The sequence below is a fragment of the Chelonoidis abingdonii genome, chromosome 1 (assembly GCF_003597395.2).
Source record: "Chelonoidis abingdonii isolate Lonesome George chromosome 1, CheloAbing_2.0, whole genome shotgun sequence".
Classification (NCBI taxonomy): Eukaryota; Metazoa; Chordata; order Testudines; family Testudinidae; genus Chelonoidis; species Chelonoidis abingdonii.
In genome coordinates, this window is record NC_133769.1 from 9,572,368 (window position 1) to 9,587,365 (window position 14,998).

The 14,998-nt window shown below is 50.0% G+C and overlaps 1 protein-coding gene across 2 annotated transcripts in view; it reads left to right on the top strand.

Annotated features, from left to right (window-relative positions):
- The window catches only part of SHANK3 (SH3 and multiple ankyrin repeat domains 3), a 229,464-nt gene extending 217,748 nt beyond the window's left edge, over nt 1–11,716 (top strand). For both annotated transcript variants that reach the window (XM_032795035.2, XM_032795036.2), the window contains one exon: nt 10,035–11,716. In XM_032795035.2, the coding sequence (XP_032650926.1) occupies nt 10,035–10,578 (544 nt within the window). In that variant the 3' untranslated portion in view covers nt 10,579–11,716. The remainder of the gene's footprint in view (nt 1–10,034) is intronic.
- Nucleotides 11,717–14,998: the final 3,282 nt, after the last annotated feature.

Here is a 14,998-nt window from a genome sequence, read left to right on the forward strand (position 1 = left end):
CTTCGAGATGTGTTGCTCATATCCATTCCACACCCGCCCTCCTTCCCCACTGTCGGAGTAGCCGGCAAGAAGGAACTGAGGAGCGGTCGGGCCGGCAGGGGTATATATCAGGCGCCATGGCGGCGCCACTCCAGGGGGCGCCCAGCCGACCCACTGAGTGTTGCTAGGATAAAAGTCTCCGAGGAACGTGCACGCGGCGCGCACACACCTACTGGAATGGATATGAGCAACACATCTTGAAGAACAACAGTTACAAAGGTGAGTAACCTTGTTTTTTCCACACCTATAGCTCAAATGCAGATAAAGGGATTTTAATGAAACTCCCTAGACAAACTGGGCACAAACAAGGACTTTCAGCTCAGTGTCTTAGGTAAATTTCTCAGAAGTATGTTAGCATGTGAAAAAAGGAGGCTAGAATGGAAGCTGTTTTTCAACCTTAATGTACAGTTCTACCCTCCTAATCTAGTCCCCTGTCTAGGGCCATCTGACTGCCCCCCCCTCACAGGAGCTTCTGGGTACCAATATGCCCTCTTCCAGGACCAGGAAACTGCCCACATAATGCAGCTCCTCTAGGGATCAATATAACAACCCTCAAAATGCATCCCTTTGGGAGCCACCTGACCTACCTTGAAGATGATACAGTGGCTGCCCATAAGCAAAGGAAGAAATATACAGCTGGGTGTCATAGATGGGGATGTAGGTGGTCAGAGCAGGAGTTAGAAGCTAGGAAGCAGAGACTGAGTCAGGAGTCAAGCAAAGAAGGAGGTGTAGAGCAGGGTCTGGAACAAGTCAGGTGGTCAGGAATGGGACAAGAAGGCAGAAATCAGGAATAGGATAAGGCCCAGGAGCCAGGCAAGAGGCAGGTTCCAATGTAGCAGCCATCCAGGAATTCATCTAGTTGTTCACACAACTTCGTGTGCCTCCCGTCTTATGTAGTGAGTCTGAGCTAACTGGAGAAGCCAATTGTCTCCTCCATTTGGGAGCTTTGTGGGTGGTGACTATGGTAAGCAATGTTCTACCAGCCCATACTTGCTGCTGGTACTAGCAAGCTGCTGGATGGTAGCTGTGGTCTGGGGACCTGCAGACCCAGCTTCAGAACCCCTGAGCCTTCACACTGGGGCAGTTGATGATTCAACTCCAGCACAAGAAACTTCTAGTTTCCCTTAAGTAGCGTGTCACCGCAGGACCCACTCTGGGGATGCACTTGCACCAAAGCCTCTGGAAAACTGTGACTGTTGGGGCTGCATACTCCCTATCTTGTTCTACCAAATGTTCTAACAGAAGTTGTGTAGCCACATGGCCCACCACTACCCCTTCTCTTTCTAGCCACCAAACAGCCAGGTTGGAACTTCCTTGCTCCCTTCCTAACACACATTGCCCTGCCTGCAGTGCTCTGTCAGGCCTGTCTTTGTATTTCTAGTTACTACTTCAGATGGCATGAGAGAATCAGGTGGAATCAGGTAATTCCCACTGCCCCGTTCCCTTGTTGCTATCACACCCTCACCAATGAGATGGTCTCAGAGAATGGCTCTCCTGGCTGATAGTATTTCAGGACAGGGGCATCTGATATAATATGTGGCAGCGTGTCAAACGTTTGCTGGTGGGGAACTGCACAGTTCCACTCAAAATCCTGCCTGCTGATGTATGGCCTCTACTCCTGGACAGAACATTTCTCAGTCCTGTGAAGTGCTGTCTCCCTTTCACATCCAGTGAAGCTGCTGTCTCTCTGACTGCCTTGGTCTTGCTGGGATCTGCTTTCAGCCCTGTTGCTGTGAGCAAGCGTTGCATGTACATCACTTCTCGCTGTGTGAGATGATTTGTTTTCTGGGATCAGTTTTACATTCTTGTCCCTGCCTAGCTGTAGAAAAGGTGGTAGTTTTCTGTCATGGTCTCATTCAGCTTCTGTACCATTGCTCCCTTCTCCTGCAAGGGGATGTCATCTGCAATTATTTTCAACCTGGGCCGTCCTTCCCACATTTGGGAGCGTTTCTCTGGAACACCTCTGGTGCTGGGCTTGTGCCCATCTGCATGTACAGCCATCTATAGCCACCTACTGCTGTTGCAAAGGGTGTCAGCATGCTGGACTCTTATCCAGGCGTCTGCGCCATTTCTCCCCTCACAGACCATGAAGATGCTGGCAATAGAAAGTGAAGGCAACATGTCATCAGTTGTGGACAGTGGCTGTTGGCATCTTCGTAGTGCCCAGTCCAGTGAATTTGGGCCTGAAGTCCCCTTTACCACCCTCATGCTGCTTCCCCAGGCCATGCTGGCCTCTCCAGGTGCTATGCTGCCCCTGTTTGCAAGCCGAGGTCCTGGTTCCCACTGGCAGCTGCTGCACTGCAGAGAATGCACTGCTCAGATGCTGCCACCATGCATTGTTCAGAGAGAGAGATGCTGAATGCGGGTTGGGTTAAGCAAGTGGAACTTCATTAAACTGTGTAGAATTGGAGGAGGGTGAGAGAAGAGTGATCAGAATGATCAAAGTCTGGAAAAACTCTCATAGAGAGATTGAAAAGATTTAGATTGTTACTTTACAGAGGAGACGAATGAGATGGGATACCATTAAACGTATATGAAATACTAAATGGTTTAGAGAAGAGAGACTGGGAACTTCTGTTCTTGTCACATAGCACAAAAAAGGGGGCATGCAATGAAATGAAAAGGTGGCAAGTTCATAATAGATGAAATACTTCTTCACAATGCATGATTAAACAGTGGAACTCATTGCCACCGTGTGTCTATTTTAGAAAGGTTCTTATGCCAACCTCATCACCATGGTCTCCGAGCACCTTCCAGCATGCTTTTAAGCAACATGACTAACTCCTGTCACATGTGGCTGATTCTCTCTCATCCTCTCCCCAGGGAGAGAATTTGTGTGCAGTTGAGTGGGTTGTTTCGACAGCGTTTTGTTTCACTGAGTTTTCTATTTTTTTTCTTTCCTTTCTTTTTTTCTTTATTGTGCATATAAGCTGTCAGTAAGGTCAAGAACTTAGTGAGGTTCCAAAATGGATTGAGCGTTTCTATGGCTAACAGGACTAGCCATCGGTAGAGTAGCTATTTCTAACACATTTTGGCAAGGGTGCATAAATCTGTGCTTTAGGGCTTAAAACTCTAATGATTGGAGATCATAATGAGACCTTCCTGGGGATCGAATTGTCCCATATCTGCTACTGGGGGATTCTCAGACCTCCTCTGAAGCAGCTAATGCTGGTTACTGAACTAGTCAGGCAATTTCTGTGTTCCTGAGGAGACTCTCTTCTAGTTGTAGTTCCCTCAAGGGTGACAATGTCATGCACAAGGTGATGGAAGACCAGGGGGATCTGCCATGGGAAGGAGGGCCTGTTGGGTGCCAGTGTGGTGGTGGTGGTTGAGGTTAGCATAAACCGTTGTAATGCACCACTCCTTGGCCATATGCACCCATCTTTGGCCTGGTGGGGAAGCGTGGCCGGTTTTCTGCATGCCCTTTAATTTGGAAGGGTCAGTGAGCCTCTGTGGATAAGCCAGAATTGTGGACCTTTTGTGTTCCAGAGATCTGGGAGAGCTCAGACCACAACCTGAATGTGCAAGAAACGGACTAGACTCTGACACCCTCTGTATCAACATCTCATCCAAAGAGCAGGTGTAGGATGTGACCAGCCATATGGGCGGGTGATGACCTGCCAGAGTCCTAAGAAAGCAAGCAATGAAATAAATTTGGGAGGTTTTGCATCTGGTGCCTTGTTGATGTGGATGTAGAAGTCCCCCAAGGCAACAAGCCACGGGTGTTTCATTACCAAGGTCACAGTCAGGGCCTTTATGAGCCATGCAGCCTTTGGCAGCCTGTACCTAAGAACTAAGTCAGCATTCGCTGTGCTTCTGGTTTCCACTGTTAAGTGGCTGAATTTGAATGATTTGGTTTTACCTGTCTCTCTTTTGGATCTAAAGTTAGAGGAGAAGAATCCTGTTCCACCTGCCCCCCTGCACTTTCTTGGCTTGTGATGGGCTAAGCAGCCTGGAGGTGACAAGAGGGGCTGGCCTGGGGCTCAGGTTATCATCCTGCCAGGTCTCATAATGCAGGCTGCATTGTGAGCTTCATCAGTCATAACAGCATAGACTGCTGTCTGTTTGCTGACCACCAGTCTTCACTGACCACCATCAGTTTGTGTTCATGGGACTTTGTAGCCCCTGCCATGTGTATGTCTAGGCAGTGGCTCTGAGCAAGGACTAGGCAGTAAATATCTGCCATAAGACATCCTATATCTGACTTGTCTTTTTTCTCTTGGGCCATTCCCAGTTTGGACTGTGATAAGTGATGAGCTGGGTTGAATCAAGGACCCTTCTGAGTAGTGCTGGGTTTCTGGTTCCCAGATGCTGTGATTACAACAGACCCGTTTGATACTCAGCTAGCTGAGTCCTCGGAGGAGAGGAAGCTTGGTGTAATCTGGTCCAAAGGAGTCATGGTTATGGGGAATGGCATGGGAAGTAGTGGAAGGTTTTTGCCTCCTTCATGTTCAGCTTAGTCTTCAGTCTATGCAAGTAGAAGCTTCTCTCCAAGTATTCTTCCAGAGTCTTCAATTCCACCAGTAGCCACTGGTCACCCTTGCTGCCAGCCACACAAAGGCTGAGGCATGTGGGGGCCTTTGAACATGTTACTCTTTGTGTATTAAAAACAAAATATTTTCTTGTATCAGTTTTAAATGTGTTGCTTTTCAGTGTCATTGTGTATTCCCTGGTTCTTGCATTGTGAGAGAGGGTAAACATGAGTGTCGGATCTGCCCTCTCCAATGGGAGTGCTGGCCCACGGGGATTCCCCAAAGCCCACTCCCAGGAGAAGGTTGTGAGGCAATTAGAACACCCTGGATGCAAGCACTGTTCTTCACCAGCTCCTCTGCTAAGGGTGGAAATCATCAGGCACCTCTAGCCCCATAATGATTCCCTAGTGTGGGATCAGATGACCCCCCTTTCAGATCACTTTGCAGAAGACCATTGAAGGACAAAGGATGGCCCAACATTCCCTGAAGGCAGCTCTTAACACTTCAGATAAAGCAGCTCCATCTGTTGCTACTGCTGTTACTATGCAGAGAGCAGCATGACCGCAGTGGCAAAGTCATCCTGCAGGCTTGCTGTCTGCAGAGAATACTAACCTTTGGAGGGGCCGGAGTTTTTCAATTCCTGCAGGGTTAGACTGGTTCAACTTTGTGATCTTTGGGAGTTTATCAAGCATTCTTCAGGAAGCATCCTGACAGTAGGGTACATCCTTCCAATGTCAGAGGCAGCCCCAGCCTCCTCCATCTACAAACCACCAGAGGAAAACCTTGCAGCAAGATCTAAATCTCAGACAGAAAATAGTGACTTCTCCTTCCACTTCTGGACTCTCATCATTTGTGACAGAGACTATCTGAAAGTTTCTGACTGGTTCCAGTGAATTTCTTCATCTTTCCTGTCTCTTTTGAAAATCGTTGGCAGCATGCAATGAATGGGTTTTTGCAGATCACCCAGAAATGCTTTTTTCCATTCAATTCTGCCCCAAACCACTCCCTTTTGCCCTCCCTTTTCAGGGATAACTCTTGTGAGAATGTTCTGAGGCTCTATCACCACCCTCCTTCAGGCGAGGAGCAGCAGAAGTGAGACCTCAGCCCAGCGGTGTCAGGGAGGGAGATTGCTATGCCCATTATTTTCTCAGCTCGGAGATGCCAGGATGCCTTCATTCCCGTATGGACCTAAGAGGACAACCCCTTCCCTAAATCCACTGGCCTCAGCTCACCCTCACCTTTGCTACAGTGAGATCACTATAACTACAAAAAGCAACAAAGAGTCCTCAGGCACCTTGTAGACTAACAGACATATTGGAGCATGAGCTTTCATGGGTGAATATCCACTTAATCGACATGTATCCGACGAAGTGGGTATTCACCCACAAAAGCTTATGCTCCGATTCGTCTGTTAGTCTATAAGGTGCCACAGGACTCTTCGTCACTTTTTACAGATCCAGACTAACACGGCTACCCCGCTGATACTTATAACTACAAAGTTCAACATTTTGTCTTTACACTGCACCAAGTTTTCATGACAGATCACATGAGAAGGCAGAGAATTTGCATCTCCCCATACCTCAGCAATTGGTTGGTGCATGTCCTCACCTAGACCTGAAATCTTTGCAACTGGCAGCATGGTTAATGCAATCTTGATAAGAGGAGTTGAGGATTACTTATTGCAGGTATGGAAGCACCTGCTGGAGAGTAAAGAAAACAGCGACTAGAAAGTCTTACTAAGCGAAGTGGGAAAAGGTTTTCTCACTGAACTGCTTAAAAGCTCAGCACCCCAGTCTCGGCATCTGTCCCTAACATCCTGGATTATTTGTTACTTTTGAAGAAATCTGGATTGAGCCTCTTGAGTTCATTAAAAGGACACAACTGTGTCAGCGCACCGATTCTGGTCAAGGAACCTGTGTTTGGACGCCCTCCTGTAAAATGATTCTTAAACAGGTTAGCCAGGCTCTTCCCAGCTGTATGGAATTCAGGTCCCTCATGACTCTTACACTCAGTTTTCACTAAGCTGATCTCCTTTGCAACCTTTCGGAGGCTGGCTCCTACAGGCCCTTTTCTTCCCCCTGAATTGAAGTCAGTGGGAGTCACTCCTATCCTGTGGTGGGAGAATCAGGCCCTATCTTACTTGTTTCCAAAGACTGCATACCTCATACCAATAGCATTAGCCTGGAGAGCCTGCTACCTCCAAGCCGTAGTGGCCGGCCACATGGCCTCCCACTCACTCCCAACGCATGGTATTCCCTGAGGATGAAGGTAGCAGAGCTCGTTCTCCCTGGCCTGTCTCACATCTGCAAAACATTTCTATGGTGGAGATGAGCAGCGCTGCCAGCTGGGGAGCTCCACCCATTCCCTTACACAGCATCAGTCTCATGGCCTGGCCTCCAGGTCTAATGCCAGTTTGGGAGAGCAATCCTGCAATCGCTTTTGAATGACTCCTCTTCTCACACCCTCCTCTCTGGGGATTTGGTACTGCGTATCAGTGTCCCCAGAGCGTGGATGTGTGCCGACAGTGCTCGCCTCAGAACGTACATTTGCCCACCAGTAACTGTGGCTCTTTGGGTAACTCACGAGCCCAGATCTCCACCCACCACGTTGTTGCAGCATCTCCTAGATTCAAAGTGGAAGGACCTGAGAGGTGGGAACCACCAGGCCTTGTGAAAGGCTGAGTAGAACTGGGTAAAATTGTTTTGGCAAATTATTTGCCAAAAATGCAGTTCTTGGTCAACCAAAACTCTTCATGAATTCTGGTTCAATTCAGCAAATACTTTCAGCTGGAAAAAAATGGGTAGCAGGAGGGAATCCTGGAAAAATGAAAACATTTTTATTTTAAAATGATGTTTTATTTAGAAAATTAGCTAGATTTGATGAGAAAAACTCAACAAAAGCATACAAAAGACTCAAAAATGAAACATTTAATTTTGGGTTGAACAAAATATTTCATTCAACTCTAAACAATTTTATTTGTTTGTTTGTTTATATATTTATTAATTGGGGGGTTGTTTTGGCAAGAAAAACTGGAAAATTGTCATTTGGGGTTAACGTGAAATGAATTTTGGGGGGAATTTTTCCATTCAGCCACTGAACTAAAAACTCAAGTTATTTGCCAACTCTAGCGTTGAGGGAGTGTATGTGGGGGACCCCAATGGTCACAGCTCTCCAGAAGGTTCCAGCCTGTGGTGCTTTACACAGAGATGTCCCAGTCTGCTATGATATCCCCAGGGGCAGGTGAGTAACTGCTCTTTCCAACCAAGAAGCCAAAGCTAGAATTGGCCAGGCAGCAACAGAGAGAGGGGAAGGGTAAAATGTCACACAGCATCAGAACGAGCTGCATAGTGGCTGTGACCAAAGGGGGGCTCTGTCCTGAGAGCCCCAGGCTATTAATTCTGCCCTTCAGCTGGATTGGCTGCAGGCCTGCACAGTCTCCCATCCCTATAGCTGTGTTAAAGAGGCTGCTTCATCCACATCACATAAAGGTGCATCTGTTTCTCAAAGAAGATTGGGTAGTGAAGGAAGCACCATGGCCTAGCTACGTTCACCCTCATTCCATCCTTTAGCATTTCATCCCAGGATTAGCTGTTGTGTTTTGTCTCCGTGGAGCACAGAAACAGAGCCATGGGGTGACTTCGATCACCTCTCTGAACTCTGATTCCAGCCCCAGGTGCACCCTTGCATCTGCCCCACTCCCCATTAGTGACCTGGTACAGCTTTTAGTGGAATGGGAACATCTGACAAGAACTGACAATCAGCTCTGTTATTGTGCAGTGACTATTCGTTGAGCCTCTCCTGGGGCCACCAAAACAGACCTCAGTGCACTGCACAGACCATTCTTCAGTCCCAGGATGTTAATGTTTCAGTTTAAATACTCTCTTTAATGCTTACACAAATTATTCTGATCCCAAGGTTAATCCTGGATAGAGGCGGCTGGTTTTCTACCCCCAGCACCAAGCCCTGCTCCCACCCAGGCAGATGTCATGTGCGGTTCCTCACTACCCGCCCACCGCAGCAGGAGGTGTAGAACTACCCGGTGGTGTTAAACAGCTGTAGCTGCATTGCATTTCACCCATTCTATCTGGTGGGCCATGCTCCATGGTATTGAGATACCCAGACCCGAGCCCGTGGAGCCAAGGACCCAGCTGAGGGATGTCTTAACCCATCCCAGGGGTACCAACCTACCCAGCCTGAGGATCCCTGGACCCACCTGTGAAGTCGAGCTACCTGGCATGAGGCTACCTGGACCCATGGCAGTGACACCAAGCTAGCCAACATGGGGCACAGGAGCTGAGCCAGTGAGGCCTTGCTTCTCTGCACAGGGACCCTCAAAGCAGAGTCAGTCTGCCATGATTTCCTTCACAGAAACATTCAGAGCTGTGCCACATTGATTCACAACCTGTACCTTTGGCAATGCGAGAACTGGCCTTTCCTCGTGGGTCTGGCACAGAGCCTGGGATGTGTACAGCGAGAGAAGTGAACCTTCTCTGGTTCCACCCACCCACCACAAATGGCCACCTAGGAGGAGGGAGGGAATAAACACAAGCAGGAAAGAAAAACATTCTTAAAAGAAGAGGCCTTGACTGTAGCACGCAGTGTAGCCTTCAGTGCCATGTAAACCTCACAGCTTCTAGAGGGGTGGGAGGCATGCTCAGCTTGCTCTGTCCATGCCCCTCTTTCACGCATTACCCACACGGACGACCTCACACTTGCATTAATGGGCCAAGAGAAACAGTCAAAATACCTTGTGTGCAAGTTGTACCCTACATACCTGAGCCCCAGTACTTAGCTGTCTCACCTCCCCTGTGATGACTCACACCCTGCTCGATACCGCCTCACTGTGCAGGAGCTTTACTCCCATTCACACCCCATGATACCCCTGATACAACCCCAGCTGGGTCTATCTTGTTCCAGGCTTGGCTCTGCCCTCTGAGATGGTAGAATGTGCGCAGGAGGTTTCCGTTACTTTCTGATAGCATAGTGGGATGCAATGTCAAAGGCAGATTTACATCGTTAGCAGGAGGAAGCTGCAGAGATGACAGGCCGTGTAGTGAGGAGGCTCAAGTTGTCTCAGCCTGTGACCATGGTATAATGCAGGAGTCAGGTTAAAAAGCTGCAGAAGGTCGGCGTGTGTATGTAGGGAGCGTCAGGGCCTACATGGTGGATCTCCACAGGCATCAAGAGTTATTACACCTGGGCTGCATTTGACCAGGATGTGGATACTTGCACACACCTATGATACTTCCTCCGGAAACTGATCTTCAGGGCTTTCCCGAGAATCTTGGCTAAAACACTCCAGGCTTGATGCCACCCCAAGAACAGCATCCCCTTGACTGCTACACAGAACCACTCCTCCAGTCCCAGGCTGACCCTATTCTCCAGCAGCTGGCTACTTCCCCCATGTATACTGTATCTGTATGTTCTTGTGTCTCGGGAGCTCCACCTCACCCCTGCCCTTTGCTCTCTTTCTCTCTCTCTCTCTCTCTCTTTCTCTCTCTCCCTGTATCTCTCTTTCCACAGACTTTTCAGTAGTTTAGGAGAACTCAGCACCATTTCCCAGCGGAGCTCCGGAACCACCTACACAGTTCGACCTGGCAGCCGCTACCCTGTAACCCGACGTACTCCCAGTCCAGTGAAGCCTGCCCTGGATAGGACAGACCCTCTCAGCACCGTGCGGCCCTATGGATTGACACCTCCCACCATCCTCAAATCTTCCAGCCTCTCCATCCCGCATGAGCCCAAGGAGGTGCGCTTTGTGGTGCGGAGCGTGAGTGCTCGGAGCCGCTCCCCATCCCCCTCGCCCTCTCCTGGGCCTCCCCTGCACACTCTGCACCCACCGCGGCCCTTCATGCAGAAACCCCTCCACCTGTGGAACAAATACGATGTAGGGGATTGGCTGGAAAGCATCAATTTGGTGGAGCATCGAGACAAGTTTGAGGACAATGAGATTGAGGGCACACACTTACCTGCCCTGACCAAGGAGGACTTTGTGGAGTTGGGGGTGACACGTGTGGGGCACCGCATGAACATTGAGCGAGCACTCAAACAGCTGGTAGACAGTTGACCATCCTAGGCAGTGCTGGCCTCTTCCAGAGCCAACTTATGGGGGAAGGGGGGCATTTCTACTAGACGAATAAAACCAATTTGATTCTCTTTCTATTCTGACCACTGCACTGAAGGGCGAAGAGCTGAGGAGCGCCCACTCACTCCATACACCCAGAGCCCCAGGTGTGCACAAACACACACGGACACACACACATGCACACACACAAACACATGCTCAGCCCCTACTCAACCGTGCACCAGCCAACACCGCCTTTGGGAAAAGGAATGTTGCATGAAATACACCCCCTTTTCTGTACTCCTAAAGAGTCAGGCCTGTATAGCGCTTGATGTGCCTTTCCCCAGGGGCGCTGCTGGTGGCAGGAGGGCAGCGGGCTCTGCCCGGATTGGCCCATGCTCCCCAGTCTGTGATAGAACCTTGTTCACCTGCGTGGAGCAGGCTGTGGAATGTATTCTGATCAAAGGGCTGTGGAGAGATGGGGGAGTGGTCAGTCTTATGGTGCAAATTAGGAACCATAGCTCAGTTTAGGGTGATGGGGCTGTGAGCTAAAGGGGCTCAGCTGTGTAGCAATGGTCGTTTTGTGACCCAGGAACTGAACTGATCTGTATGTGATACAAGGTGGGCCTGCATTTGAATGTCAATAGAGTCCCCGGTTCTTGAGCTACATCCTGCCAAGCTGCCGCTCACCAGTCCCATGGGAGTGGCTGACTGGTACCTGGGTCAGGGGTCCTCAGTGCGCCCAGAGGAGCTGCTGAATAGCATAGGGGTGGCGATGGGAGTCTTGGAGGGGCCGTGTGGAGAGTGCAATGCTGGCACTCACAGTCCCTGATGCCCGCTCAGAGACTGGTGAGGGCAGGCAGGCACTGAGGTGCAGGTCCCTAGGCCCAGCAGTGCAGTGGGAGTGGCGTCAGGGGTTCTGGGAGCAGGCAACCTGTTTCCCAAAGGCTGTGAGCAAAGCCTGCGCTGGCATGCGGGCACCTGGCACTATTGGTGGGCTCCAGTTCAGACAGACCCTAGTGGCCGTGGCAGCAAGCAGGGCCATTCTGATTCAATGGCCAAGATGCACAGTTAGGAATGCCCCTGCAAGGAGAACCAGATCTGCAGCCTCTAGCCAATTGTTGCTTCTGCCTGCGGAGCCCCTTCACTCTATGCTCCTTCAGCAGCTTCCATCCCAAAGCGGAGCAAGCCTGTTGCCATGCAAACAAGAAACCTGTGATGACCTGGCTGAGAAAGCCGAGCCTTCGGACTCTGTTCCTTTGCCCTATTGCCCTGGGCTGCCCTGGTGAGAGAGGAAGTGAAGCTGCATGGATAGAAGCATGTTTGGGGATGTCCGAGGGAGGCTGGTGGGGAATCAAGCAGAAAATGCTTTGCCAACGTTCAAAGGGGGTGGGGGGTGGGGGGAGTCTTCTTTTGCCTCTTGGTTTGGCGTCTTGTTCCCAAGAGGGACACACTGATGGCTAATATATAATCTCCATGCATTTATGTAGAGCAGCTGATGATCAACAAGAGATGATGCTAAATGCCAGGATCCCCATGCCGTCCTAGTCATCCTTATTTTGCATCTTTTTAATCAGCTATATATTTGAAAAGAGAAGAGAAAAAATATCTATCTATATCTGTAGCACCTGAGTTTGTTAGCATTTTACTAAATCTCTGTATCTCTAGGCTTCCCAAGCGGCTCCCTTCCCCTGGGATGCTCATGACTTGGTGAGTTTAGTGACTGGCTGAACAAATGTTAAAGTCTTTTCAAGAATCTCCATCTCAGTTGGGACTCTCAGGCTTTTAAAGATTTAGAAATAGAGAATAAAACATGGGTTTGGGGCACGCCAAGTCTCCCATTCCCAGGCTGAGCTGAACAGTGCTGCAGCTTCCCTGGCACTGCCGCAGTCCTGGGGTGCCCGGTGCAGCAGGTTCTCCCCTGCCACCCATCCTGAGGAACAGGCATTATCGTCTGAGTGCAGGGAGGCTAGAGGCCCACACCCAGCCAGCATGGCAAGGAGGCAGGTGCCCTTTGGCTGCTCCCACAGGACTCCAGGGTCAGAGATGAGGCTGGGGAGGAGGACAAAGAAGGGCCCTTTCAGGACAGAGACTGGGAGGTGGAAGGAAATGCACCCCTCCCCATTCCAGGGCTGGGCTGTGGCTGGGCAGGAGGAAGGCCTGCTCGGAGGGCAGCTAGGAGGAGATGCTTGCTCTGGGCAAAGGGCAAGTCCCCACTTGGTTGCAGGAGCAGTGTCCCTCCCAGCCTGGGGGGAGACCCTGGGAGGAGCAGCATTCCTTTATAATGCCGGGATGAGCCTCGGAGACCGTTGCAGCCAGGGAGATCTGCGGCTAGCTCCTTGGGTGGTTCTTGTCCCTTCTCTGCTGGTGCAATGAGTTGTATCAGGTCTCATGTCTGCCAGCATGCCCTCTGGCCCACCTTCAGACTTGAAAGCATGCAAGTGAGGGGTGGGGGGAATTACAGGAAAAGAAAATAGGCAGGGAGGAGGCTGTCCTGCAGGGCCACCCCAGCTTGTCCTGCAAATGTCGCATGCTGGCTTTTCACCTGTCTTTGATCTCTCACCCATATGGCCAGCCCCACCGTTTCTAGGTGCCCCATCTGGGGCAGAGGGGAGTCAGCCCCTGCCCTCTCAGATGGCTGGTGTGACCAAAAAGCCAAGTGCCCTTGTGAGGCATTAATGCTTCTGGTGCTAGAGGGAAGGACAAGGAGGTTCCTCTCCAACCCTCACACATCTTGGAACCTTACACCATCAGCTGGTGTAGACACAAGCCATGTGCTGAGGCACTGCAGCCCCACGGTGTGCTGGGGCCGGGGGCTCTGGAAGCTAGTTCCTGACGTACTCTGAGGATGCTGTCTCTCCTTTCCTGAGCTGTCACTCGCGCTGGGCTCAGAGGAGCAAACCCAGCCCATGCCCTAGACCGCCCTCTCCAGAGGACACTACTCTGCTTCCTTCCATGTGGGCATTGCACCAGTTTGGCCCATGCTGCATCTCAAGAGCTTGCAACGTGGGGCAGTGCCATGGGGAAGGGACAGAGAGGGGCTGGGCATCTGTAGCCATATTAGTCTGGAAAGAAAATCCTACTGTGCACCCTTTATGGACCCCAAACACACACCGGCTAATCCTATGCCCTGACCCAGCCACAACCCAGTTGCCCCATTCTCCCAAGACCCCATGGCACCTACCCCAGCCTGAGCCAAGAACACAGCCGCAGATACCCGACCCAGTGCTCATGCCCCATCCCAGTACAGCAGCCCTGCGACAGCCACCATTCCAAGTCTGCTCAAGTGCCCAGCCCCACATCCCAACCACCAGCCACACATCCCAGCCAGCAGCCCTTCGTACTAAGGCCCGTTATGAATATAGGGGGAAGGGTAGCAACCTTTATGTATCCTTGGCCACTGTACTGGATTGCCTTACCTGTAAAGGGTTAAGCAGTTCACGTAACCTAGTTGGCACTTGACTAGAAGGACCAATGAGGAAAGAAGATACTTTCAAATTGGGGGGAAGGATTTGTTTGTTGTTCTGTGGGTTCTCTGGACAGAGGGAGAAGCCCGAGAAGGTAACAATATCTTCTGACATTATAACTGGGAATAATTCCATCTGACACCACAGACACTGTGAGTGTAGGCAAGGAAATAGCTATGTTTCTTCTGTTTGCTTGTGAATTTCTCTATGCTACAGGGTAGTTGCATCTAAGACAAAGTCTGGTCGTGCTTCTGGTTCAAATATCCCACCGCTCTCACCATGCCCCCCCCCCCACTCGAACTCTGGAACAGAGTGGACCCACATGAAAACCACTCCCCCAACGTATAGCTCTACCATTTAGTTTAAACTTCTCAGCAACAGAATTCCTTTCTTTCCTTGGACGTGTATTGCTCCCACCACAATGCTTACACAACTGCGGGAAGGGTCACGTGGGAATCCCTGTCCCAACTCCCTTCCCCCGTTCCTGAGAGGCTTGGAAAAACTTACCAACAGTTGCCAAGCCAATGTACGCACAGACCAGGCCCCTTTATTAAACACTGAAATCAATCATTCTTAAAGAACTTTATTTATAAGAAAAAAAATAAAGAATCACACCTGCAAATTAGGTGCGATGAACTACAGAGTAATAAAAAATTAAAAGCACAGAGGATTCCCCCTCTGCTCAGCTTCAGAGTTACAAAACAGGAATGAAACTACCCTGTACAATAGGGAATTCACAACCAAAAACAGAAATAAACCTAGTGCATTTCCTTGCCCCTACTTCACATGTCTGGGTGGTCATATGGAGTATTACAGTTTAAGTCAATATATGTACACTGCCGCTTCTCCCTCTGTCCAAAACCCACGAAACAACAAACAAATCCTTCCCCCATTTGAAAGTATCTTCTTTCCTCATTGGTCCTTCTAGTCAAGTGCCAACTAGGTTACGTGAACTG